This window comes from Cataglyphis hispanica, chromosome 22 (genome assembly GCF_021464435.1).
Source record: "Cataglyphis hispanica isolate Lineage 1 chromosome 22, ULB_Chis1_1.0, whole genome shotgun sequence".
NCBI lineage: Eukaryota > Metazoa > Arthropoda > Insecta > Hymenoptera > Formicidae > Cataglyphis > Cataglyphis hispanica.
Window position 1 is genome coordinate 964685 of NC_065975.1, and position 25724 is coordinate 990408.

The 25724-nt window shown below is 33.5% G+C and overlaps 3 protein-coding genes across 23 annotated transcripts in view; 1 reads left to right on the forward strand and 2 right to left on the reverse strand.

The window, feature by feature from the left end:
- The window catches only part of LOC126857561 (peripheral plasma membrane protein CASK), a 156093-nt gene extending 142106 nt beyond the window's left edge, over nt 1–13987 (forward strand). For 4 of the 9 annotated variants that reach the window (XM_050607124.1, XM_050607125.1, XM_050607129.1 and 1 more), the window contains 8 exons: nt 2106–2135; nt 4967–5204; nt 7292–7348; nt 9536–9655; nt 9912–10028; nt 10185–10292; nt 10463–10638; nt 10772–13987. In XM_050607124.1, coding sequence (XP_050463081.1) covers nt 2106–2135; nt 4967–5204; nt 7292–7348; nt 9536–9655; nt 9912–10028; nt 10185–10292; nt 10463–10638; nt 10772–10951 — 1026 coding nt within the window. In that variant the 3' untranslated portion in view covers nt 10952–13987. The remainder of the gene's footprint in view (nt 1–2105; nt 2136–4966; nt 5205–7291; nt 7349–9535; nt 9656–9911; nt 10029–10184; nt 10293–10462; nt 10639–10771) is intronic. The other 5 variants (XM_050607126.1, XM_050607127.1, XM_050607128.1 and 2 more) reach the window with 3 other exon arrangements.
- A 29-nt stretch (nt 13988–14016) lies between these two features.
- On the reverse strand, nt 14017–17282 carry LOC126857632 (apolipoprotein D). Its single transcript, XM_050607272.1, has 4 exons — nt 16874–17282; nt 15118–15346; nt 14614–14785; nt 14017–14223 (listed from the first exon to the last, which is right to left on the reverse strand). The coding sequence occupies exons 1-4, from the start codon at nt 17045–17047 to the stop codon at nt 14037–14039; spliced, it is 762 nt and encodes a 253-aa protein (XP_050463229.1). The 5' UTR covers nt 17048–17282; the 3' UTR covers nt 14017–14036.
- Nucleotides 17283–19184: 1902 nt separating this feature from the next.
- Nucleotides 19185–23758, reverse strand: LOC126857557 (myosin heavy chain, non-muscle-like). 13 transcript variants are annotated; one of them, XM_050607113.1, is made up of 10 exons: nt 23440–23668; nt 22643–22725; nt 21766–22561; nt 21517–21625; nt 20748–21440; nt 20433–20659; nt 20133–20335; nt 19787–20058; nt 19560–19721; nt 19185–19444 (listed from the first exon to the last, which is right to left on the reverse strand). In XM_050607113.1, the coding sequence occupies exons 2-10, from the start codon at nt 22689–22691 to the stop codon at nt 19355–19357; spliced, it is 2601 nt and encodes an 866-aa protein (XP_050463070.1). In that variant the 5' UTR covers nt 22692–22725; nt 23440–23668; the 3' UTR covers nt 19185–19354. The 13 variants fall into 13 exon arrangements, with proteins under 13 accessions (XP_050463070.1, XP_050463076.1, XP_050463077.1 ...); XM_050607119.1 differs by lacking the exon at nt 22643–22725 and having other exon boundaries at nt 21766–22594; nt 23597–23758; XM_050607120.1 differs by lacking the exon at nt 22643–22725 and having other exon boundaries at nt 23597–23670.
- Nucleotides 23759–25724: the final 1966 nt, after the last annotated feature.

A 25724-nucleotide genomic window follows, 5' to 3' on the forward strand; every position in this document is an offset into this window, starting at 1 on the left:
CGTTGCCAAGCTCTGCGGGATCGGTTTCATAAAAGGAACTCGCCTCATTATTCCTCCCGTCCGAATCGGAGCGAGATAGGAATTTGTAATCAGATAGAATGCAAATTTCCATACTATACACGATACAGACAGGATATGAATTCTATCGGAACCTGGAGTTGCGGAAAATAGATATAATATCGATCTGTCCCAAATATATATATATATATATATATATATTTTTGTACAAGAAATATACTTGCAGGAAACTTTCTCATTTTTTCAAATAATTAACTTCAACATGCAATTTGTTTTCGCATTATTTTACGCCCCGAATGTAATTTACTGACGGAGAATATCCTCATAGTTATTCATGTTACATCGTTTGTCGATGATTAGCGGACAAACTATCTCCGGACATTTTAGACATTCCGGATATATATTAATATGACATTATTATTACATCAAATTCATGCAAATAAAATAAAATTAGGATATTTTATTGATTGTCTACTAAGTAAATATATTATGAAGCCGATTCGCAGAATATCTTTATAAGACATATTGTTCTATGTGTTTTACATTGTTTTTAAAATTTATTATTTTCCAATTTTCCTCGATTAAATGTTATATATTATTCGGTATTTGGTCAATTGTATATAAGTATAAATTGTATATAATTGTCTATTGTTATAAGTCATTAATTATTTGTTATCTTTTAATCTCCATTTGATATTAAAACATTTATTAATGAAGCCGCAATGTGACGATGGAGTCATTGCGAGTATGACAAGTCGAGATTCCATAGAGACTCTGAAGCGTTAGTAGAGTGTCTCTCGCCAACTTGTGAACATTTCACCGGAAACAAGCTCTCTCTCTAATAATTTGTGCGAAATTCAGAAAGATCCGAGCTAAAGTTAATCGCGCATACTCCTGTTAATTTGAACAGTGATCTAATCGCGGACTTTATACGATCGGAGGTAAACCACAAGAACTTCTACCAGCTTGCTCCCGCTTGAAAATATTTTACTTCCAATGCGCGCAAGGGAACTTCTCTTTCACATAAAACGCGAGGCGTACCACGAGCATTACAATGTTACTAATTGTACCAATTCGATTTGATTCCTCCTGACTTCCCGACGAAAAGCATCGAGAGTTCTCCCTCTCGAGAGAAACTCGCATTTCCGCGCCACGCTCATCACACGTGCCACAGAACTGCGAGCTCAAAATTACTTCGTACGGTCGACTCGTAACAGGTGTTGGGCATGTACCGGAAAACAATGATAATCTATGCGTGCAATATCACTTCGTATAAAATCCAAATAAGCAGACAATAACAGAAAAATGATAGAAAAATAATGGAAAAAATGTTGATTACTGTTTGCTTAATTAGATTGCATATTAATGACGATCCTCTGTATCGTATTGGCGTCATTTGCATATAATACAAAATACTATCTAATAAAACATATGATTTATATAAGATTTCACACATATACACGCATACCCTATTCCACACATTTTCAATAGAGCAATTCTCTTAATATTACAACATTATTCAGCTACTGATAATCATTTTTTAATAATTAAAAATGTCAGTATAAAATGCTGCAGGTGATGATTTAAAGCAGAGATTTTTGTATAATTTTGGCAAACCCACTTTTAATGATGCATACAATGATCTTTATTGATCTTTGTGATAACAGAAACGTAATAATTCTCGTAATAAAATTAATCTCTTTTTACACCTAAAATTGAATACTTCGAAGCTGTAGCGGTTTTCATTTCTCATTTAGATATTTAACGCGTAGATTACACGTGGTAGAGCCCAACGCTGATAAGCGTCGAAGGTACGAAACATCTGTCTATAATAGTACGAAGATCTAGTAAAGCCTGCATGTGCTACACACAGCAATGCGCACCGTGCATCTCGGAAGCGTTGACGCGTGCGACTCAACCGTAGGTGCTCTACCGTTGATTGTATCATTCTTATCACTTTTTTTTTTCTTTCCTCGCGCAACGTGCGCGGGGGCGACCTTCGATTAATCCGATTATTACGCTTGGTGCGACTCTAAAACATATTAATTAATTGATCTTCCTTTTTTTCTGTTTCCTCAACACTCTAGTTGTTCAGGATTAAGCCTCTGCCAGTGTTAGTAAGTACCGCCACTTGATCTGGTGTGATTGGACTGCTGTAGTTAGAAGGCTATGCGTATACATATATATTACTTTTATATATATATATATATATATATATATATATATAAATACATATATATATATATATTACATTCATATATACATTACATGCCTCATATTCTATCTCTGCTCCTATTACCTATACACGCCATCGCTGAAAAGTAAAACTCTCTACTCGGACTTCCGTGTCTATCGATTTTCCTTTTTAATTCCGCGTTTAACTCTCGCGTCGCCTCTACTTCGCCACAGGAGTCTTCAAGCGCGAGTAATAGATATCGATACATTCGCTTACGTGCCTACATACGAGAAAATTTCCATTCGCATGGACGCTCAGAGGAATGCTTTAGAAATGGAAGAAAAGCCTGTAAAAAAAAGTATATAGTTTCTGTAGTATATGCAGGAATTAATTATTAGAAGTTAAGAAAAGAATATTTTAATTTCGATTAAGCTATTTTGATTTTAAGTCATCGATAATTTGGGAAATGTTGGAAATCAAAAGAAAAATTTGTTGAATTAAACTTCGCGGATATAAATAAATGTTTGATATTGCATAATTTTATTGACAATATATATGTAAATAAATTTACTAATATTTATTTTTTCTATATATTTAGCCTGAACGTCCATGTATTTCTTATCGAAAGAAATTTTTTTGCTTCTTGATGTAATTTGTGAAAAAGTGATTGTCCTGCCTGAGAACGTGCGGTTCTTATGCTTGAATTCGAGAGATTCGACATTCCTGAAAAGAGCACTGGCTGACATAATGCTAGCACAGACATCCTGCTTTTAAAAATCTATAGACGACGATGCCACACGTTGACAGGAGGGATCACAATATTACGATTAACCGATTATTCGCGAAGATATCGATTCTTATATATTTCATTATTTATATCCGAAATTGCGGAGTCTTAAATCTTGCGATTGCCATACGATTCGGGAATTAAGAGTGAACGTAAGTTATTAAATTTTGTTTCATACTTTTTGATGATTTGGTTTTCGCCCGGAAATGTTTTTCTCCTAAAAAGAACTTTATACGCGATTAACGACTTAATACGCATGAAACTTATAATTTTTTTCACATACATATGTTTTTATATTTATTCACTTATACATTAACGATTCTATGGACGGATTTTAATCATGTCCGGGTTTTCTATTACTAGAAGTCATAGCAATCCTAAATAACCGTGCAATTTTATCGATACAAAAAACTTATAACACAAATATTAAACCTGTACGAATATTATCGATATTAATTTATTGGTAAATCATAAATGATGATATATTAATATCAAGAGTTATTTATATATTAAATAAGAAAAAATATTATTTTGAGATATTAAAATGTTAGAAATGAATTGCTGAATAAAACAGTATTCAATAATGTATTCAGCTGCTATTCGCAAATTCTTATCCATCGATTGTCGATATTCTAACTTTCAAATATTCAGACAAAATTTTTAATTGTAATTAAAACCAATATATAATTATGATATTTTTATTATGGTATATCGGATAAGTAATATTCGTACGGAATCAATGAAGAATCAGTTTTTCCGCTATTCTCCATAATTTTCTACGTATTAATTAAATATTTCCGCCGCTCTCTGTGTTTCTCATGAATGATACGCGCGTTAACCAGAAGCCACTCTCGTCATTATGCAACCATATTTCACCATCATACCCACCTTTTTATGCGTCGTTTTTTACTCACACATCCATTGTAGTGGCCGCGTCTGCATCATGCATCTTCGGTATGCGTGCGTGGGCGTATACATGTGCGTCTGTTTTGCGTGATGTGCAGCAACTAGTGCTTGAGCTTCTTGTAAACGTAAACAAAAAAAAAACAAAAAAAAAAGAAACGGAATTATACTCATACGTTTATCTATGTATATGCCTTTACATGTAAATACGTATTGTGTATCGCTAAATGACCAAATCATGGCGCTGGTGGCAATACGCGACAAAAAACTCGCACAATACTCCCGCGTTTCTCCAATTGAAGAATTTTCCCCCCGAGCCGAGATGAGTGTACCGAGATTGACTGTAAAAGCCGAATGACCTTTTTCGGAGTCGATGAACCTAACTAAGCGTACCGATTGCAAAACGTCATACAGCGACGTTCCGAGACCGGCGAATCCATATCTCGTCTGGAAATTTTGTTTCGCGCGTGTCCCTTTCTTCCTAACTTTTAAGCGATGTGGCGAAATCGAGCTACGAATCGATCGCTGGTTGTCTTGAGATATAACGCGCAAATTTGTATTTTATATATGCCTTGTAATATCGATACACTACGATTTCAACCAACTTGCGAGCGCTCTACTGATACCTTGTAGTACTCAACAATATTGTATCGTCACTCTTTGCAAGAGCTATTGCCAATGCTTACCACATCGCATTTTTTGCTTCTCTCTCGCAATATCTAGATTCGTTTGCTAGCGCAGAGCTATGTAGGTTTATCAGCGATCGATTTAGCCGTAGAACGATATCTTTAGTCACGTCTCATGGATCGAGAATCTATTGTTGTTGATGAAATTTTTTTCTCACTAATTAATCCAATCGATATCAATGATTTCACTATGCGAGTCAATTATATCTCTACATATATTAAATTTTTTATTTTGTATATTCTGAGTAGTATTTTTTTTTACATAAATTCTCTCATTATATAAATATATCAGCAGGCAAAGTGAAATCCTTGATGTCAAACCTAATAGTAATTTTGTAACAACGACATTTCCATCACTTCTAAGAAATTTTAATGTGTTCTTCACTGCATCAACAGATTTTCGTTCGAGCACAATTCGATTACGATCCACTGGAGGACGAACTGATACCTTGCGCGCAGGCTGGGATCGCCTTTAAGACCGGTGACATTCTGCAAATCATCAGCAAGGATGACCATCACTGGTGGCAAGCGCGGAAGGATAACGCGGCTGGTTCCGCGGGTCTTATCCCTTCGCCCGAACTTCAGGAATGGCGCATCGCCTGCATGTCTATGGAGAAGAACAAACAAGAACAAGGTAATGCAACTTGGCTATTTGCTCGTCTATTTATGTAAAATTGCTTGTTCGTAGAATACAAATAGCGTTTCCAATATCAAAGACTGCAGTAATGAAAAATGAAAGACGATACTTGTACGGCGTGCCTTCTTGTCGAGATTATTTATTTTATTTCGTTCGATGAGGACATGAGTACGAATCAGTTTTCTTTTATTTTTGCTGTTAAAATGTTATTCTCCGTAAAAATGGTGCAGCCATCTGAAAAACAAAACAAAGAAAATGTATATTTGATATAATGGAGAATATGTTATCTAGAATATGTTTTTTTTTTAATTTTCAAAATTTTGAAGAATTAGACATAAAACGATAACATTTTCTGACTTTGTTACTTTAATAGTAAAGTAAGTTCTAAAGTATTTTTGAAAAGAAAAATTTTCTCTGCAATTCTAAGAACGTTAAACGTTAAACGCTTAAGGCAAAGATAATTTCGGTTGAAATCTCGAATAGTGCGGTAATCACAGGTTCCAGCAGATCGCAGAATTTCTTTCGAATACCGATCAGAAAATCAGAATTTCGATTGAGAAAATCGTTATTACTAGATTCTTTCACCGTTCGACGTTCAATCAATCCATTATCATCCTATCACATATAATGATTCCATCCAGTCAATTCCCATTGATTTTTATTGCTGCCAAAAACGAATGTGCTGATGAAACACGATGTCGTCTGTGTGTTATTTGATGTGTACAGGTTTTCGATGGAGCATGTGGTATCATTGTTATCAGTCAATTATATTACAAATTATATTACAAATGAGATACGTGTATTGATAGCATATTATTCGCTGACGAATTAGTTAGATTATTACAGTTTATCGACGCTGGTCCACCTTGAATGAAAACGAAGGAGATTGACATCTGTAATTTTATAGTTGAGGTTCTATATTTTTTCTTTATTATGCTTCCAATGTGCATAGAGAACATTGTAAAAAAATTATTTTAACTTTTTATATATCTTAAAAAGAAGTGTCGCGCGTTTTAAAAGTTTTCTCTAAATCCTGTAATAATTGTCAATTCTAGAATATGACACAACAGGAATAGAATTAATAATTAATAGACTTATTGGTTTGTGATGTTTGATGTGTAAATCGTATAAATATTAAATGAGAGAAAGAGAAAGGGAGAGGGAAATTACTTGAATCAATTTAATATATAAACATCCAAAACTTCAATTATATCCGCATTTAGTGTTAAATGTGATTAATCTTTAATCAAAATCGAATACAATATATATTATATTCTCATATTAAACAAATTAAACTTATAATCAAATTACTATAATTAATAATAGTAAATGTTTGATCCTACCTAAGCTTCAATTAATTAGCGCTTAGAAAGATCGGGTCTCATTTTAAAAATTATATTTTAAGCCAGTTTTATAAATTTATATTTCATATGACATGTGTGTAAATGCGTTTTCGATTTGAAAGTTCTCGAAGCTAGGTACGAATATTTTTGAAACCATTTTATTTGACTAAATGCGTCTATCATCTCCAGATGCTGAAAATAAAGAATAAACATAATCATTACTTTGAATATTTATTACTTGAATCGTGAAATTTTAAGATGCTATCGCCTTTATGGTAATCGTAAAGTATGTTAAAAAAGAGATGCTGCTGAGTTCCAAAATCTGGAAAAAGCAATTGATGGTTAAAATAATTCATCATTTTGGATTTTAAATTTTTATAACATATCTTTACAATATATGCATATTTAAAAAGATTATATTATAGAACGGTTAATCTCTAAAACAAAAAAAGAAATATATAAAAAAATCATGAAGTGAAAGACTGAGAGAGAGAGAGAGAGAAAGAAAAAAGAGTAAATAAGAAAAAAATAATAGATACGTACGAATGAAGAGCTGGATACTTTAAGAACATGTAGCAAAAAAAGAAGTTTGGATTGTCATGTATCTCTATATCTATATGCCTGCTGACACACGTGGGTGGCAATGGAGACGGATTATAGAAATATGTAAACGGAGAATTAGCACTATAGGAATAATTAGCTGCAGTGATATATTTGTTATTGTGTGTTATGCGCGGCTAGATGCTGAAGGAGAAGGTGGATGTTCTTCTCACACCGAAGGCTGCGACGGTTCGACAGGTACGTCTCTGCCTTCAGGTAGACACGTGTAGAAACACGTAGAGGACCATTTTAGACGCATGAAATACAGACTGGATCAATGCTTCTAACACACATCAATACAAAGAGGAAATAGAAAAAGTACGACGAACATCTCTCTTCACGGTTTACACAAAAGGATAATGATCTTGCTTTGATTAATTCATTTTATATCATGAAATGTATCATACTCAATTTCATAATGTAAATGTGCGCGAAGTATTTTCTCATAACATCAATGAAATGATTAAATAAAATATTGACAAAGAATTATATGAAATATTTGAGTTTTTATTTAGCTTTGAAATTAGTAATAAATCCGTGTTACTATTTTACTAAAAATATCTGGATAAGAAATTTTGAAAGCTATACATTATATTAGGTCAGCCAAAAAATAAAGGGATGTTTTGTTTCTTTTTTTTTGTTTGTTCTTTTGTCCCTTTATTTTTTTATTGATCTAATACATTATACTTCATATTGCTGTTTTATATAAAGAATATATCATGATTATTACACAGTGAACAAATATTTGTGCAACGCATATAGTAAGCTAATCTAGTAATCGCATTTGTTTATTAAAAAAAATCACACAGATCTGTAATAATTTTTTTATACAATTCAGCAATTGCTTTTTTAATAAATTTTGCGCATTAATTTTAAGAACATTATTGATTTTATTTATTGTGTAATTTTTTAGAAAATTATATTGCTATATTATACAATTGCGACAAGCAAATAATAACTTTTAAAAATAATTTTATTTTCTAGATCTGTGTATATAATTTTGTAATTTTAACATTACAAAATTATATAAAACATTATGAGCATAAATAAAATAATATGAGCATTATGTTAATAATAATTTATTAATATAAATGCTATGGTATTCTGTGTTATAAATTAATAGGTGCTTTTACATAGTGTGCTTTAATGCATTATTCGCTGCAAAATATTTCACGCACTTATGCTTATTGTGCACGATTTCATTCACAAACATACGTGGCAGTACGATTATAATCGGAACTTGTGAGATATAATTATATAATCGATTGCTCTAGATGTCAGCGAATATCTTGCCAAAAATTTTATATATAAGATTTTTTTTTTTACGTGAGTGTAATTCACATTTTATAATTTTATATTTAAGAGAGATGAAAGTTCTCCTTTATGTATATTAAATATTTTTAGCACTCTTAATTTTCTCAACTGTCTATGTCTATGTCTATTTTGGCAAGATATCACGGTTTATCCGCAGTCATGCTATCATTAAATGCAACTATAGTTTCGCACATAACAAATTTTTCTAGTATATTCAGCTTTAATCACGAGAATAACACTTACGATGCAATTCGTCACAGCTCCGATTATAATACCTATCTAAGGTTTCACGCATCAGTTACATCACGGATTTTTCGTTGTCATCTTGTGACCTGCTGGAACACTCCTTTCAATAGGACACCCCCAAGTGCCTCTGGGCATGGCTTCTTTCGAACTGGCTGATTGAGAATGAATTCTTTTTATCAATAGACAAGATTTTGCTTGACCCAGGAATCGATATCCGCAGAGTAGTTCGTTATTTCTTGTCGGCGTGACTCGTTGATTTTTGAAATGTTTCGAAGGATTGCTATTATTAGTACATATCGATACGTGTTATGTTTTCAACAGGATAACACATATATGATATTATATAGGCGAAGTAATTATTAGGAAAAGTAATCAGGAAATATTTTAATGACATGAACGACCTTTTTTATGCAATTGATTTTTGCGAAAAATAATATTTTATATTCTCTTCTCCTCGTCATGAGATAAATTGCATTATTAATATTTTATTGTCAGGGAATGTCTGATATTTACAAATCATAAAGAAATAATCGTCGTTTTATTCATTAATTTCTGGTACACATACACAATAGATACATGATAATTAAATTTGTAAGTCCATCTCGTTATGTGACGATTACAGTATTGTCATCGTTTTTTAAAATCAATTTAGCGGTCCTTTAGCGACAATATATAGGGATTTGATTGCTAGCACGGATAATGGATTCCGTAACATGACACTTGCACAATAATTTGCAAGTTTACACCGGACAGACATTTTCGAACGGAGATAGTCTCGTCTCCAGTTTCGCCACCATCTATATTAACGATCGTTTCTACTTACAGTAAATTGCTCAATATTCGGCCGGAAAAAGAAGCAATACAAGGATAAATATCTTGCAAAGCACAACGCCGTTTTCGACCAGCTGGATCTGGTGACCTACGAAGAGGTCGTGAAGCTTCCTTGTAAGTCTCATTTATGATTATTATTTTTCACATTTAATCTACAAATATGATACGTAATATAAAATTTATGTAGCTATAAAGATATTTTTTTTTCTTTATCTTATCTATGTATTATCAGAGATCTTTTTAATAAAGTACTATTTAACACATCTCTTAACAATTTTATTGTTTTATATTTAATCTAATTATATATTAATGTTATAGTTTACACATAAAACATTACTAACCATAAATTATGTTATTCCTTTTTTTATAGATCCTGCCTTCCAACGGAAAACTTTAGTATTATTGGGAGCACATGGCGTCGGTCGACGACATATAAAAAATACGATTATTTCCAAGCATCCCGATAAATACGCCTATCCTATTCCGCGTAAATATCTCAAATTTCTTCTAAATTTTAAACCTAAGTTTCATAATCTTAAGAAAAAAAAATGTAAAATTAAATAATTGTGTAAAATATATTTATCGGAAAATACTCTGTCTCTCTCTCTCTTTCTCTTATATATAAAATATGTTCTTTATGCAGATACAACGAGGCCTCCACGAAGCGATGAAGAAAATGGTCGTAATTATTATTTCGTATCGCATGATGAAATGATGGCAGACATAGCCGCTAATGAATATCTCGAATATGGTAAATAATATTTATATAAATTTTATGGTATTGAAATTTTCTGAAAAAAATAATTATTAGTCATTAACGTTGAGAAATAAATAATGATAGATCTATCTTTGAAACATCAAAAATAGTTAAATACAAAGTATAAAATGCAGCATTGAATTTTAAATATTTATTTTAAACAGGTACACACGAAGACGCTATGTATGGAACTAAGCTCGAAACTATTCGTAAAATTCACGAAGAAGGCAGAATGGCCATATTAGACGTTGAACCGCAGGCATTGAAAGTTTTACGAACTGCTGAATTTGCACCTTACGTTGTCTTTATAGCTGCACCTGCATTTGCAAATGTTACGGATGTAAGTATAAGAATAATTTTGTACAAGATTTTTAAATTATAACTCTGCAAGAAAATCTAAAAAAAAAAATTTAATCAGTTTTTAACTAAACATATCATTCTGATTCCTCTAACAACATTGCTTATGTTTTCAGTTCGACGGTAGTCTGGAACGATTAGCGAAGGAATCGGACATGCTGAAGCAGGCATACGGGCACTTCTTCGACCTGACCATCGTGAACAACGATCTCGACGAAACGATCGCCCAACTGGAGGCCGCGATCGAGCGCGTGCACACGACACCTCAATGGGTGCCCGTTTCTTGGGTCTACTGACAGCGGTCTTCGCCGATTCGTCAGATCACTACTATGGACTGCAACGGCTCATCGAGGATGAAGCAGTGATCGCTAGCACCATAACGGCCATCGGCTCGTCGCGATCCAGCCTCTCGTCGCGAAGATCTGACGGTGACGCCAACAGCTGCCGGCATCCGACAGGAATGCGCCGCGGGCAGTTATGTCGAACCATTCGGATATATACCAAAAAAACGTACTCGACGCCGATCGACTCGACGGTGAAACCATCGACTGGAGTGCGTGAATGATGGCCGTGTGTTCATGAAGTTCTTTCCATCTCGCTGCGTAGTTGTTATCAGTCGCGGGACACGAGGGGAAATTAGCGACGTGTCGGAATCGTCCTGATATCGATGAGCGTCGTCGCCACGTCCATCATCGAGACCTCGGACCTTTCAAAAATGTGGAACGCGCTTTCATCGAGCATGACAAAATCAGTGATGATAATCACGTCACAATGCGTCTGAAGACGGACGCCTTCTCGCGGACCACCAACTTCTCCTGCACTTCCTTCTCCTTTTGTTCCCCTTCTTTCTCTTTTTCGAAACTACGAAAATAAAGGGATAAACAAAAAACCAATCAGCTGGAACTCCTCTTGAACGAGACTACTATATACGAATGCATGTCTTTCTCTCTATTCTGTACAATTTGTCGCATTCCTGGCACGGTTTCAGCGAATCTCTCACATGAATTCCTCACGACTTGCAATCACTCTAGAGGCAGTTGTTTACGACGCATGTGCAGAGATGCGGCGACAACAAGCACCAAAGAAAATATCCTGTTTACGGAAAATCAAACAAAAAACAATGGCCGTTCATACTTCACGCGGATATACTTCATGCGTTAATCGAACGGCTGTATCTTCGTATCCTACCTATCCTGCGAAATCTATCAGTCGACTTTCCATAAACTGTAATTGCCTCCTACCGTACTTTATTATAACTATTTAAACGAAAAAAGCTAGAGATCGTGCGGCACGGCAGTGCCCGTAAATATACATACATATATAGACGACGATCAAAGACGAGGGTCCTATCGTAATAATCGAAACCCGTCTGACACCGTTCAACCGAAAAAAGGGAGAGAAAAAAAGAACATGAACTCTGGTGTGCTGCCGGCCGTCCGTCATTTAATTGTAACTTTAAGCAGTAGAGAACTTCGCCGGTTTCGTCTTAGTACTTCTACTAATATCTAACGAGTGTTCATCTCTTGTCGCAGGGATCCTACTGCGACAAATCTACGCGTATGCTACGAGCGCTTTTTACGTTCAATGCCGTCTTTTCTATCTTTCTCTTTATCGCGTCTTCTTTTATTTTATTTGCCTCTCTATTTCTAACTACCCACCGAGTTTTTTTCCTATTTTCGAATAATCGAGGCCGCCGTTGGAGCGGAACGGCTCGCTCGCTCCCTCGTTTGACCGTGCACTCGCCCATGTCATTGCCATTTGTCGTTATTGTTCACGAAACATTATTAGCTCAAATATTCACTGAAGCACCACCGAGATTGCGACGCTCTTATACTCTGTACAGGAGAAGTCCGGAATCGAACCGCACCTCTCGGACGAATGCACGGACGGCGGATATCGATCTGGCAGCGAGAATTCTACGCTCTCACTCGAAAGAACTTGTATGCGATTATTAAGTTGATACATGACACATATACACACGCTCCACACATATATACATATATACACATGGGCTCATATGTCAAAACTACAATGCCACTCTGTTTGCATTACTTACACCCTCGTACAAAAGCGCATAAGATCGAATGACGAAGTAACAAAATAAAAAAAAAACGCGGTTTACTATAGGATATTTATAAAACGTAAATTTCAAATAAATAGATAGTCTACCAGCTATATGAAATAATAATGAGGAGAGACAGTCTCGCGCAGAAAGACACATACATACATGCACATGCGTCTATACACGTACAAGTTTATTATACGCCACGCGCACATACACGCACATCTACCCACTCACAATTTACACTCATACACGCACGCACATAAAAACGTACGCGCATGTACGCAAGCAGTGCGCGCGAGTGCAGATTTACAAGATACAGATTTAACGACTAGATAATTAATATATTTACAAGTGATTAAAGAAAAAAAGATTAAATGTATGACTAATTAATACTAAAAGAATTATTAGGAGACTAATAGGTGATTTGCATATGCATATGCCCGTAGAACGAAGGAGTGAATGTGTGTATACATGCAGGCGCGATGTGATAATTTATTGATAACAACTTCGGCTCACATCATGGATCTGTTCGGTCTTTCGTCGAGCAGCCTTCCTCGCCTTCCTTGTCGCTGCAATGATCTCGAAAAATACATATATAAGCGAACTTGAGCGCGCATCTTACTCCCCCGGAGTGCGTTCTTCCTATTCTGCACGCTGAGCGATCACGGCAGGATGACACGCGAGTTAGTCGTGTAGCAAAAACATACTCGATTATTATATATTTCAGAAACGCAAACGACGGGGAGGTCAAGAATATCGCGCCCGCGAGAACCGATGACGTTAATACCGAACAGAACTGATTTTCACAGAGCCAGATATGAATTTGTTTGTGAGTAATAGGACACTCGCGAGAGAAAAGCAAAAAAAAAAAAGGATTGCCCGCCTCGGTGTGATAGCGTACGTATGTGTAAAATGTTGTGAAAGCGCGAGGAGAATGAGTCACAAGTGATTTTGTAATATTTCTTATAAGTTGTAGCTGCCATATCCAGTAATTAAGTACTAGGTGCGTTGAGTGATAATCTGACGACGACTGTTATGCTAATGATAATGATGACGATGCTGTTGATGATGATAATGGTGATCGTGCGTACCGTCGCACGTGTGTGTCAGTTAATTTGGGTGAGTTGTGCTAAGATGTTGAGATAGACGACGGGTCTAAAGAAAACAATAACAAGTTCATTACAATTATGTAATTATAAATAAGAGGAAGAGACGAAGAGTATTATAACACGTTGTTAATTGAATTAATAAAATTAGCCCAAAGTAATGAAGGTGTTTGATTTGAAAGTAAAAAAATTATGTTTATATTCTTTGTATTAATTTTTTGCATTGTCTATATTTTTTTGTAATTGACGTCTGTGTTTTCGTTTTAACGGATGTCTTCTGCTGGCGTAGTTTTTCTTTGTTGTTGTCGACGCCGGTATAAACATATCTTCCGAACTGTCGGTCTTATTGCACTGTGTTTGATCCATAGGAAACATGTATTCCAAATCGATGTCATATCTACATTTTAAAAAGATAAAAATGTATTTCTGATAATCTCATAAAATAACGGCAAGTATTGCAGTTCAATTAAAATAATTCGCCTTATTTCTGTTTAAAATTATTTTTTTATAATGAAAAAATTTAATTAATTTTTAAAGAAAATAAATCTATATTCTTTTAATGACTAAACGAAAAGGGAAAATATCGTTAATAAAACATTTTGGAAACGGGATATGTAGAATCGATGAGTCAAATTATATTGACTATGAGATAAATGAGATAAATATCTTCTATTAATTAAAATAATATTTTGAAGTATATTTTATCGACATTCTTTGAAAGATTTTTCAATCGACAATTTTTTGAAGAAATTCTAATCGTAATAATATGAAAACAAGACGAATGTACCTAGGCAGCTTCTCTCGAAGATAAGAAATGACGTTTGCCCCAAGGCTCGCTTCGCGACTCATGATAAAACTAGATAAATATCGTGGGCTTTTACTCTTTTCAGCACAATGCATTAGTAAGGCCCAGGATTTATAATCTGAATCTAGCACGTACGTATTGTATATTCCTTCATCTAAAATATATCAAATTTATTATAAAATTGTTGTAGCATGTATGAGAGAGCTTTCTTCTTTAAAGATATACTATTTTGAAAAAAAAGAAATCAATGTGTGTCCTTAATTATATAATCGATGATTCGTTAAAAAATATTTTTTAACTGGAGAGTTTTGAAAAAATATATTCATTTAACGTTAGCATAAAATAAAAAATTAAATATGTTCAAAAAAATAGAAAAAAATTAATTTTATTTAAAAAATAATAAAAAGCGAGATATTTCTTCCCGATACAACAATATGTCGAAAAATAAAAAAAGATTAAATTAATTAAAAATAAATAGCTATTTACACGGAAATTCAGCGTGTACCCAATGAGCAGGTAAGTCCGACGAGGGAATTTTCCACGTAATATTACCAACGAGTAGCTCATTAATGGGATCATCGGTGAAACTGTAAGTGAAATTCATGGTAACTTCGGCGTTTTCGGGCGAAACCAAAAGCTCAGCTCGCATGCACCTGTACGCAAGAGCTTCCTCTGAGCTTGCATAGTATTGTACTATGTACCACAGTCCGAGAAACTGTAAGAAGTGCAAAGTGTCTGTTATGTGCGAGTGTATGTAGATGCAAAGTCACGCATGAAATGGGCCGACTAGTTCACATACATTAATTTTCACGCGCTAAACGAATGCTAATGAATGCATGTTGTTATACAGATCAAGCGATCGCGCTCAATAGTAAACATTAAAAACATATTCAAGTATCAAAAACACGTCCAAGAAATTTTCTAAATGATTATCGATTTGTCTTTATCCTCAAAAATATCTTCTTATTATTTTCCAATTGTATAAATTTTTTCTTTTTTTAAGCACTGTATAACAAAAATTATGTAATTATATGTACGCTTTCTAAAATATATATTACACTCATCACACATGTTATTCTGCTGAAAAAGAAAAAGAAAGGCATTTTTATTTAATATATTGAAAAAAAATTATTTATCTTAAACATGAAAATTTATACACAATAAATTAAAATTTATTCATTGAAAGCATTTTTTGAAAAAAGAAAATTAAGGGGCATTTTGATTCTAGAATATCGTATGTATGAAGCATGTGTCCAAAATAGATCTTCCAATCTAAAAATAATTCCGCTAATATTACCCTGAAAAGAGAATCTGTGCAAATACGAGACTAGTAAAGTACAACATATTATACATGCCCAAGTAACGCACATTAAATAAAATCTGACAAAAATAAAATAAAAATTTCATGGAGCACAAAGTAGGATGCTGTATGAACTTGATGTCTCCAATTATTGTCCTTTGAGGCAATTTCTTTGGTTTAGTGGCCAAAATTATTTGTTTCAATTGTCAAGAATTATAAATAGAACTATTAAAAATAAAATTAGAATTCATAATAATTTACAAATTTTCATGGAGAGATGTACCAGTTTCATATATACACAATTATTAGAATGTTTGTCTAATTGTAATTATTAATCTTATATCTTTAATTCATAATCCGTTGCAAAGTTAATAACAGATATGCATAGAATTGCGGTTTATCAATAGAAACGTCATAGCAATTATTATTTTCTATCTCAAACCAAACCGGCTATTGTAAATTATACGACAAATATCTCTATTACTATTGCATAGAATCAGCATATTGCGCCTAATAAATATAATCGTTGATTGTGCTCTGTAATTAATATTCGACTAATGTATTTGGCAACGGTAAATGTTTATTGATTATATTCATTTCTAAAGACACATAAACAGCAGATAATATATCAATGTACTTCATACTATTTCGTAATAATATAGGATTGAATGAAGCATATCAAACAATGTATCTACGTAAATAAATCAGTGAAATTATGCGGTAAAATTATGAATTTTAATTGCAATCAACGAAAAAAAGTGTTGTAAACTTTATTGAACAATATCGAATGCTACAAATAAGACAAAGAAATTAATTCGAATATCAATTTCATATAAAAATAGTTTAATATATTAAAATAAAATGTGTGAAACTATTCATTCACTTTTCGTTTCCGCGCTATAATGATATCTCGCGTCGCGTAGGTGACGAGAAATCTCGTACCTCGGATATATCAAAGTTGCGTATGCCCTTCACTTTTGGACACTTGGTCTTATCCTCCCGTCTCTTCCAAACACCGCCGGAGGCACTGACAAGAAGACCGACGAGCAGCGCTATTGTTACCCAACAGAATCTTAAACGTCCTCTCGTACTGACAATGAGATGCATCTTTGCCATGCATTCAGATTCCGTTCACGAGTATACGCACGAGCTAGCCAGCTAAGATTGCGCGCACGACACGATTTCTTCTCGACTGTCGAGGCGACTAGAGGCCACGTACATATGTACAAGCGCACGAAGAATGGATGCGACTCATGACTATTACTATACGAACGAAGAGGGGGTGGCCACTATCACGTTCCTCCCTTTGCATTCTTGATGCTCTTTCATTTTCAATCGGCAACTTGTTCCATGCGTAGAATTCTCATAACTGGCCCTCACTCGGAACCAGAGGACTCGTGGGTGTGCGAACGTCGTTTATAGCCGAAGAGACGTTCTCGCTGCGTGCGAGTCGCTCATTCCGTTTTGTTATTTATTAGCTTTTCCAGCTCGAAATAGGCAAAAAAATGCGATCCGCAAGAACCTTTTGCGATCCTTCCATTATCGAATTACGATTACAAAATTTACGAGCGTCTCGTTTCTCGTAAGACGTGCGAAATGATAGTCAACAAAGTGGTTTTACGAGTGATTATAATACAGTCACAAAAACGAAGATAGTTTTGCATAAACAGAACTGATCTTACTGTCATCGACGTTTGCGACACTTCAACAAACTAGTCAAATTACATAAATAAATTTAATTTTAATCCGTGATATAAAGGCAACGCACTCCGATGTAATTATATGGAGAGATAATATTCTCGAGAAATTATATATTTTTCTTTATATATTTGTGTGGTGTATGTTGGTAAAGAATATATATTAATATTTATTCAATTAATAATTTAATATAATATTAAAAATATCTTCATCAATCAACAACTACACAGCATAAACATACAGATATTTAATAATTAAAATGCATTGGACGTGACAATCCAAGTGTATTTATTAAACAAACATATATGTCATATAATTATGGAATTGTAATTGAGGCTGTCAAAGTTGTTAGGATGAAGAGATATTAATATAATTGATGCGTGAGAGGCGCTTTAACATAACAGTTTGACATAAGTTTTCGAAACATACGATGCCGCATTTTGTTATTTGTATGCACATGGCATGAATCGATTGTTATTCATCATAGATAATCTCGACAATAATTCAATAACAACACATCTCTTCGAACGATATCAGCATGTAACAACTTGCACAAGTGTTAAATGTGTTAAGCGATATCGATATGTAAAATTTTATTTGATACATCTAATCTTTTTTATATAGAATTTGTAGAAATGTTAATTATAAATTTATAGATTATCTTATATATTATTTTTTAAATTAATAATTATGTAAATAATTATTTATACTATTTAACAAAATAAAAATTACTATTTATTACTATTTAAGAGAATAAAAATTTAAAATGTTATCTTTTATATTACATTAGCATGTTTAAATTTATTAATGATGTGACAATGAATCGTTCTCTAATTTTAACTCGAAACTTATCGTTTCCGACAAAAAAATGACTTAAGAGATTTACGACCTTAGATCTGGTTATTCAGACTCTCTAGCTCTAACTTTAAGAGCTTCGGTGGGTGCTTCTATATCAGTAATCACGGAGTTTATCGTTAGGATGAATTGGAATAAAATAATTCTATTGATAAGCGTTGATTGCAGATTCTGTTAAATTATATAATTTGTTTCCTATGATGATCGTAATTTCTATGTACATATCTTGTATATATATAAAGATTTTTAATCTTCGAGTATAAATAAATAATAAAACTGTTTACCATTTTAAAACCGCAACGAATTCGCTGTTTATTCTCGCTATATGATAAACTTTCCCGTTATCACTTCGTCAGTCTTGAGTCTATTTTATCAGGAATGCTATTTTATCATTCGGATGTTTATTTTATCATACATCCTTTTCCTCTACGCGCTCGATAATAGGAATACTATAACTCGCTGAAAATATATTTTGATACGTGAAAGCTCATGCAAAATATAAATTTAATATTTAAGGATTAATTCGATGGTTAGATTAAAGTCAGAATTATAGAACATTATATGTTACAGTATGATTTGGAAGAAGAAAAATTATAATTGATCTTTTCATTTCTATTCACGAAATAATATTGAGTATTATAAACTCATGATAAGAGGATAACAAGAGGATACAAAATAATTTAAACAAATCGAAGTAATATAATACGTAAAAAATTCTTTTTTATTAAATTTTTGTAATAAAATATATTGATATTTCTCCTATAAAATCTCGGATATTACTGCTAATTAAGTACACTGCATCGAATTGATCTAACAGATTTAATCGAGTTCGTCCACACCTTCGGTATCGTTATTATCATAAGCTAAACATCATTTCCAAGGCGGCTTGCTTCTCTGCTGATCTAATTTCGTAATCATTTTTTGTGGGAGAGATACATGTTCACTAAGGTCATGCGAAGTCTAGCAAAACAAAGTTATGTTGCATACATACATACATACATATATATATATATATATATATATATATATATATACATATGTAATATAAAATTTTAACTCCAATATATAAACAAACCTCGGAAGTTGGTTGCCACATGATGCTATCTTCGCTCATTATACTTAATTCCTTTTTTAAATAATGTTTTCGCGGTACTTCCCTGCATTCTAACGGCGGGCTTGAAATGCTGCTTCTAGATTTTGCATCCCTATCTTCCTTTGCTAGTTGCATTTCTGCAATCTGTAAACGATTTATTTGTATTCGACTTATTAATGGCAAAAGATTATCGTTTAGATTTTAATTACCATTTTCACATATTTTCGAAGATCGTTCTTTGATTCCTTTCTACTAGTTAAAGGTGTATTATCATTAGAATTAATAATCACGCTTTCGTTTTGATCTTCAAGCAATTGTACTGGATTTTGCGTCTCTAACGACTGAGTGGCATATCTTATCGGCTCCTGAGAAAGCTTAGTGTGACAATTTGGCATTGATTCAGACTTTTTAGGACCTTTAGAATCAAAATGTTTATTTGCATAAATTTTTTGAATCGGAGATAAATTATCCGTATTACCACCTGTTAATATTACAACCATAATAATATTAACAAAGAATCAAGTAAAAAAAATTCAAAATCATTTCATAATTTACCTGATATAATATGTAGAGCTTGCTGCCATTGCTTTTGCATAACAGAGTGCAATTGTTCTGCCAGTTGAGATTTTGTCGTGCGCTGAGAGTTTAAATGCGTTTCTAACATAGATGATCTTTGTAAAGCTTGAGCTAATTGTAACTCGTATAATCGTTTTTCTTCTTTATGTTTTTCCTCCAACAAATTTATTTCTAAACGGTGTCTGAAAAAAATATAATATGTCTATGTATTTCAAAAAATAAATTTATATATTTTTGATTGCAATATTATATTTAAGAAAGTGTATATCAGCAACGAACTTATCAATAACATCTTTTATCTTCCTAGCAGCGCATTCAGCTATAACTTGCTGTCTTGTTTTTAATTCCTCTAAAAATTCTGATTCAGCAGTATCAAGTTGCGTTTGAAATTCTTGTAATTTTACTTTCACCACTTCATCGACCTGTTTCTGATAAACTTCCTGTAATTCTGCTCTGATTTTTTCCTTTTGCTCGACAATAGATTTTATTTCGTCTTTAGCTAATTTCTGAAAAAAATAAAAGCAATTAAAGTAATATAAAACCATTTGATAATTTAATTACAGAAAGTTTAACATTTCAGATATAATATATCACCTCTGCTTTCTTAGAATCATCAATAGATTCAAGCAACAATGAATTCTTTTGTTCTAAAATAGAATTTCTGTTTATCTCTTCTTTCAATTTAAGTTGCAAATTTTCTTTTTCTTGTCTGAGCACTGTCAATTCGGCTTCACAAGTATCTAGTGCTTTATGAATAACACTCATCTCACTTCGTACTTCACTCCCTCTCAGACGTTCTTTATTTAACTCTGATTGAACAATTTTTAATGTCTCCTCATTTTGCTGATTTTTTTCTAATAATTTGTTAAACTCTATTTTTATTTGTTCATATCTATTTTCTGCTTCTTGGACTAATAATTTATAACTTTCTAACTCATCTGCATAGGTTTTTAGTAAGTCAACTTTTTCTTTGATCGTGGTGTCACTTTTCTCTTTATATCCAGCTGCCAAGTCTAACGTTTTTGATAATTTTTCTTCAAGTTCTTTGATTTGAGTTTGAAATTTTGCGATTTCAGATTGATGTTTCTCTGTGATATTTTGTAGATTAGTTTGCGAGTTTTTATGTTCAACTTCTAATATTGCAACTTGTTGCTTTAATTTAGACCAAGCTACATGAAACTGAGATATCAAAACATTTTTTTCATTATCGATTCTAACTGCTACTGCCACTTTTTCTTGTTGTTCCAGCAGCCGTTTCTGAAGTTCTTGAATCAGATGTTCACAATGCTAAAAACATAAAATATATACTTATTAACGTAAATACATACTTATGTCACATATATACATTTCATTTCTACTGTACCTCTCTGCGAAATTTCTCCTCTTCTAATTTTATTCTAAGTGTTTCTTCTTGTGATCTAGCTGGATGAGTTTCCCAGAAATCCGAAAGCGATAAGATTCGCTGATATTTCCTACAAGTAAATTTTATAATAATTTGTTAATAAAATCAAAAATTTAAAATATCTTTTTTTAATAGCAGTAATATTATTTTTTTCTATACGTTTAGACAAAAGAGAGTATATATGATAAAAATTTTATATATATAAAATACCTTAAATGAGAATCTGTGTTTGTAGCAACATGTACAGCACTTTTAGAAAATACAGATTTTTCAGATTTGTCGTCATGTACACTTCCATTGTGTTGTGGTGTTTTACAAGGATTCAGTAAATGTTCTGTACTACTATATTGTGCAGGTCTCAATGGCTTTGCATCAGGCAATTTAGTTGACTCGCTAACATGTAATAGAGGGTCTGTAATAGAATCTTTGGATTGAACATGTACATTGTTTGTACTTGCTTCGCTTTTCATTACACTATTTTGATTTGACATTGCTTCTTTCGATTTAGCATTATCAATTGTAATAGATGATACATTAGATAAATGATCTACATTTTTTATACTGTTTTCTATTGTATGCCCATTTGCTTTTAAAGTAGGCTGTTGAGCACTTTGTTCCCATGTCTTAAATTCAGATATCATTTTATTAGATTCATTTAATTGGAATGATTCACTGTATGGTAATGATATATCAGGGAATGCATTGTTTGATTTCTTTTGAGAAAATGCTGATAAAGTATCAGTGAATTGAGGCTCTTTGCTGCATGGTAAAAAACTTAATTTTTTATATGCTCCAAGTTTATGTTGTGTCTCCTTCTCTTGATTATTTGAAGCATCAATAGTTTGAGTTGGTAATAACGGATGAACTAGCTCGTTATATTGGTATCTATTGGAGTTATTTATTCTTTTCGATAATTCCAATTCAGTGGCTTCCATTTCTTGAAGCAACTCGTCAACTTCTGACAATTCCATCTCTTGCACTATTCTAGTACGAGTATGTTGCTGACCTATTGATGTATTAGATAAGTTTGATGCAGATACTGTTGAATGCAAAGAATTATGAGGTTTATAATATAAGTTACTCGTACAATAATCATTTGGACGAAGAGACAAATGAGATTCCTTCTTCATGGACATAGCAGTGGCATGCGAGAGCTCAGTACCACAAGAACTAGAAGGTACCACAAAGGAGTCAGAATACAATGTTAGAGTATCATGCTTTGCTCGAGTGAGAGTATTAGTTGTAGTCAAATTAGAGGTAGCGGCTGTTGAAAGGTAGCACCCTGACTTCATGTCATTTTTCACCAAATTAGTATAGTTCTGCGTCGAATACCCATTGGGAGTAGAGGGAACGGACAGAGGTTTACGATGTTTCACAGGAGTATTTTGCAGACTGGCGCTTTGACTTACAGATAATCTGGGTAAGGTCTGGCGGTAATAAGGATAGGATGCACTGCCATAAACTTGCTGAGAGTCCAGCGAATTGTTTAGCGCAGATACGTCGAGACTGTTGTCTCTGGACTCGATAGCAGAAATACGGGATTCCAATGTTTGCATGTGTCCTACTAGCTCCGAAATGACACCGGTCTTTCCACAATCTGCTCTGGGGGAATCACTCGAGCTAGTTTCTGAAGACGGAACGTGGAAAATATCGGGCGGGATCAGGAGCAGGACATCCGTATCATCGGACTCACTCATTATCCATCTGCAATTCCCTGCCACCAGTTGCGATTTGTTGTCATGCGACTACCACAGATCAGTCAATGTTTGCAAAGCGTCTTGTCATTGCTGTTTATATATTACAAAAAGATGATACGAGAATCCGCGAATGCATGAACCCGTTAGATTAGAATAAGGTTAGATTTAGCTTTTTGCATATATTTACTGAGATAGGGCTGCAACACAAAGCGTGTAACGGTTATAAACGGCGATTAATTATTCCCAGTCCGCCGCCAGCAAATCGCATCACATAAATATTCACAGCTATGTAAATTTCGTAAACAAACGTGATGACATTCGCGCGCTTTTAATGAAAACATTACATTCTCAGACGCGTTCCGATATAAATAGTCAGTGCCAGTCGCCCAGTCCAGCCAATATTGAAAAATCATTCATGTATACACATACTTTCATTCATTATGACGTATGCGGTATGTACTACAATTTACTATACTAGCAACATGGCCCCCGTTACAGGTCATCGACCCCGAATATCGACGGTAATGTAATAGAAGCACTAACAGATGGCACATCGTGTATATATTGTATGTAGCGAATTGTACGCGTGAAATTTGAAATACAGTAGAGATATTCCCTCTTTCCATTCCTCGGTTTTAATCAGCACAGTTAACACTGTGTCCAGTAACTTTTTATATCCATTTCGAAATAAAGATAATACGACTGATCTCTAATAATCGTATGGCAAATCGTAACCGTGGCAGGCAATTGCAGATGGACAATGAGTGAGTCCGATGATGCGGATGTCCTGCTCCTGATCCTACATTCCGTCTTCAAACATCAGTTCAAATTTTTCCACCAGAATAAATTGCGCGGGAAGATTGGCGTCATCTTGGAGCTGATGGAATGTATGCAATTTTTACTTCGAAAAATTCAAGGTAAGATACAATAAAATATTATTGTGTGTGTGTGTGTAACTATAATGATATTAGATATAGGATAATAATAGAACAATAATAATAGAAAATAATAATAGATAATAATAGAAAAAATTTGTGCGAAAATAATAGAATAAATAATAGAAAATGTCGTGCGAAATTAGCCGCGAAATTAGGTCACGTGACTAAGTTTCGAACCAAACCATCACTTGAAGCCGTGCGTCGCCGGTGAGCAGTCGAATCGCGGTCGCTCCGTCTTTTCGCGTCTTTTTAATCCGTCTCAGACGAATTTTGTGTCCAGACGAACATCGAGGATGTCGATTTTAGTGACAGGTAAGCATCTCAGCATTAATCGGCTTGTGCAATCACGCAATTAATTGCAATTAATCATATCTCGGTATGCGTGATCGGTGCATTCCACGCTTCGTCGAGGCAACGGCAATGGTCTCTAATATGCAGATATTTCGCGATATATGTCAGTCCGATGAGCCGTGTCGTTCGGGTTATCGAGAAGCATCGAGAAGCATCAAAAAGATCGAGAGATTTCGTTGCCGCGGTGAATTTCATTGATATAAGCGAGCGCGCTTGATACGATTTTTGCGCGCCAAATATCGGCGCGCCCGTGCGTCCGCCATGATGGCGCATCATTTCGAATTTTTGCTCAATGTCTTTGCGCGCGATAAGTGTCGGGAATGCTAAATGAATCTACTCGATAATGTAATAATTGAATAATTTAATTTATCGATTGGTATTATCTATTGATCGTTATCGATCGCATCGAATTGTGTTAGGGCAAGCAACGTATTATTTCGCATGTTTTATTATCGTGTGAACGAGTCAGACGAATAAATATCAGATTTTGCGAAAGCCGCACGTTCTTAGGTTGATAGCACGTGTTGAAATAAAATTTGTATTTTCGCATATGTAATATCTTCGTCGCGTAATATCTTCAAATCTTATTTGTAAGTTTGTTCCTTTAAGCGACAAAAAGAAATAAAATTACCACATTTTTAAGGTACGTGTGTAAAATGTATATATTATTAAAAAGTTATAAAACGCGTTTGACATTTCAAAAAAAATTATTTATAAAATAATTTATTTATAAGATAAGAAAATTATTTATATTAATAAGAAATGCTTTTCTTAAATAATTTTTGTTCCATTTTGAGTGTCTACTCGTAAAGTTGCCTTGAGAAAGAAAATTTATAAAAGATTTTTAACAAAATATTTAAGTCAACTTTTAGATAAAAAAGTCTAAAAATAGATTATAAATGTATTTTTTTGGCGCATTAATTTAATCGCAAGCTACGGTAGAATCGTGAAACTCGGCAGTATTCAGAATTTTCTAGTTCGCGGTTCTCTTATAAGAAAGGAATTCATATATTAGTAACGCAATGTTCATTCGCGCATTACGTGATATATTAATTATTAATTTAATATTAAATTGATTTATAATTTAAAATTCCTGTGTAATTTAATATAATTCCATTTGTATATACGTCACAGTACGGAAAATATTTCGGCGGAGAATTAACAATAACGTGACATTCGGCCT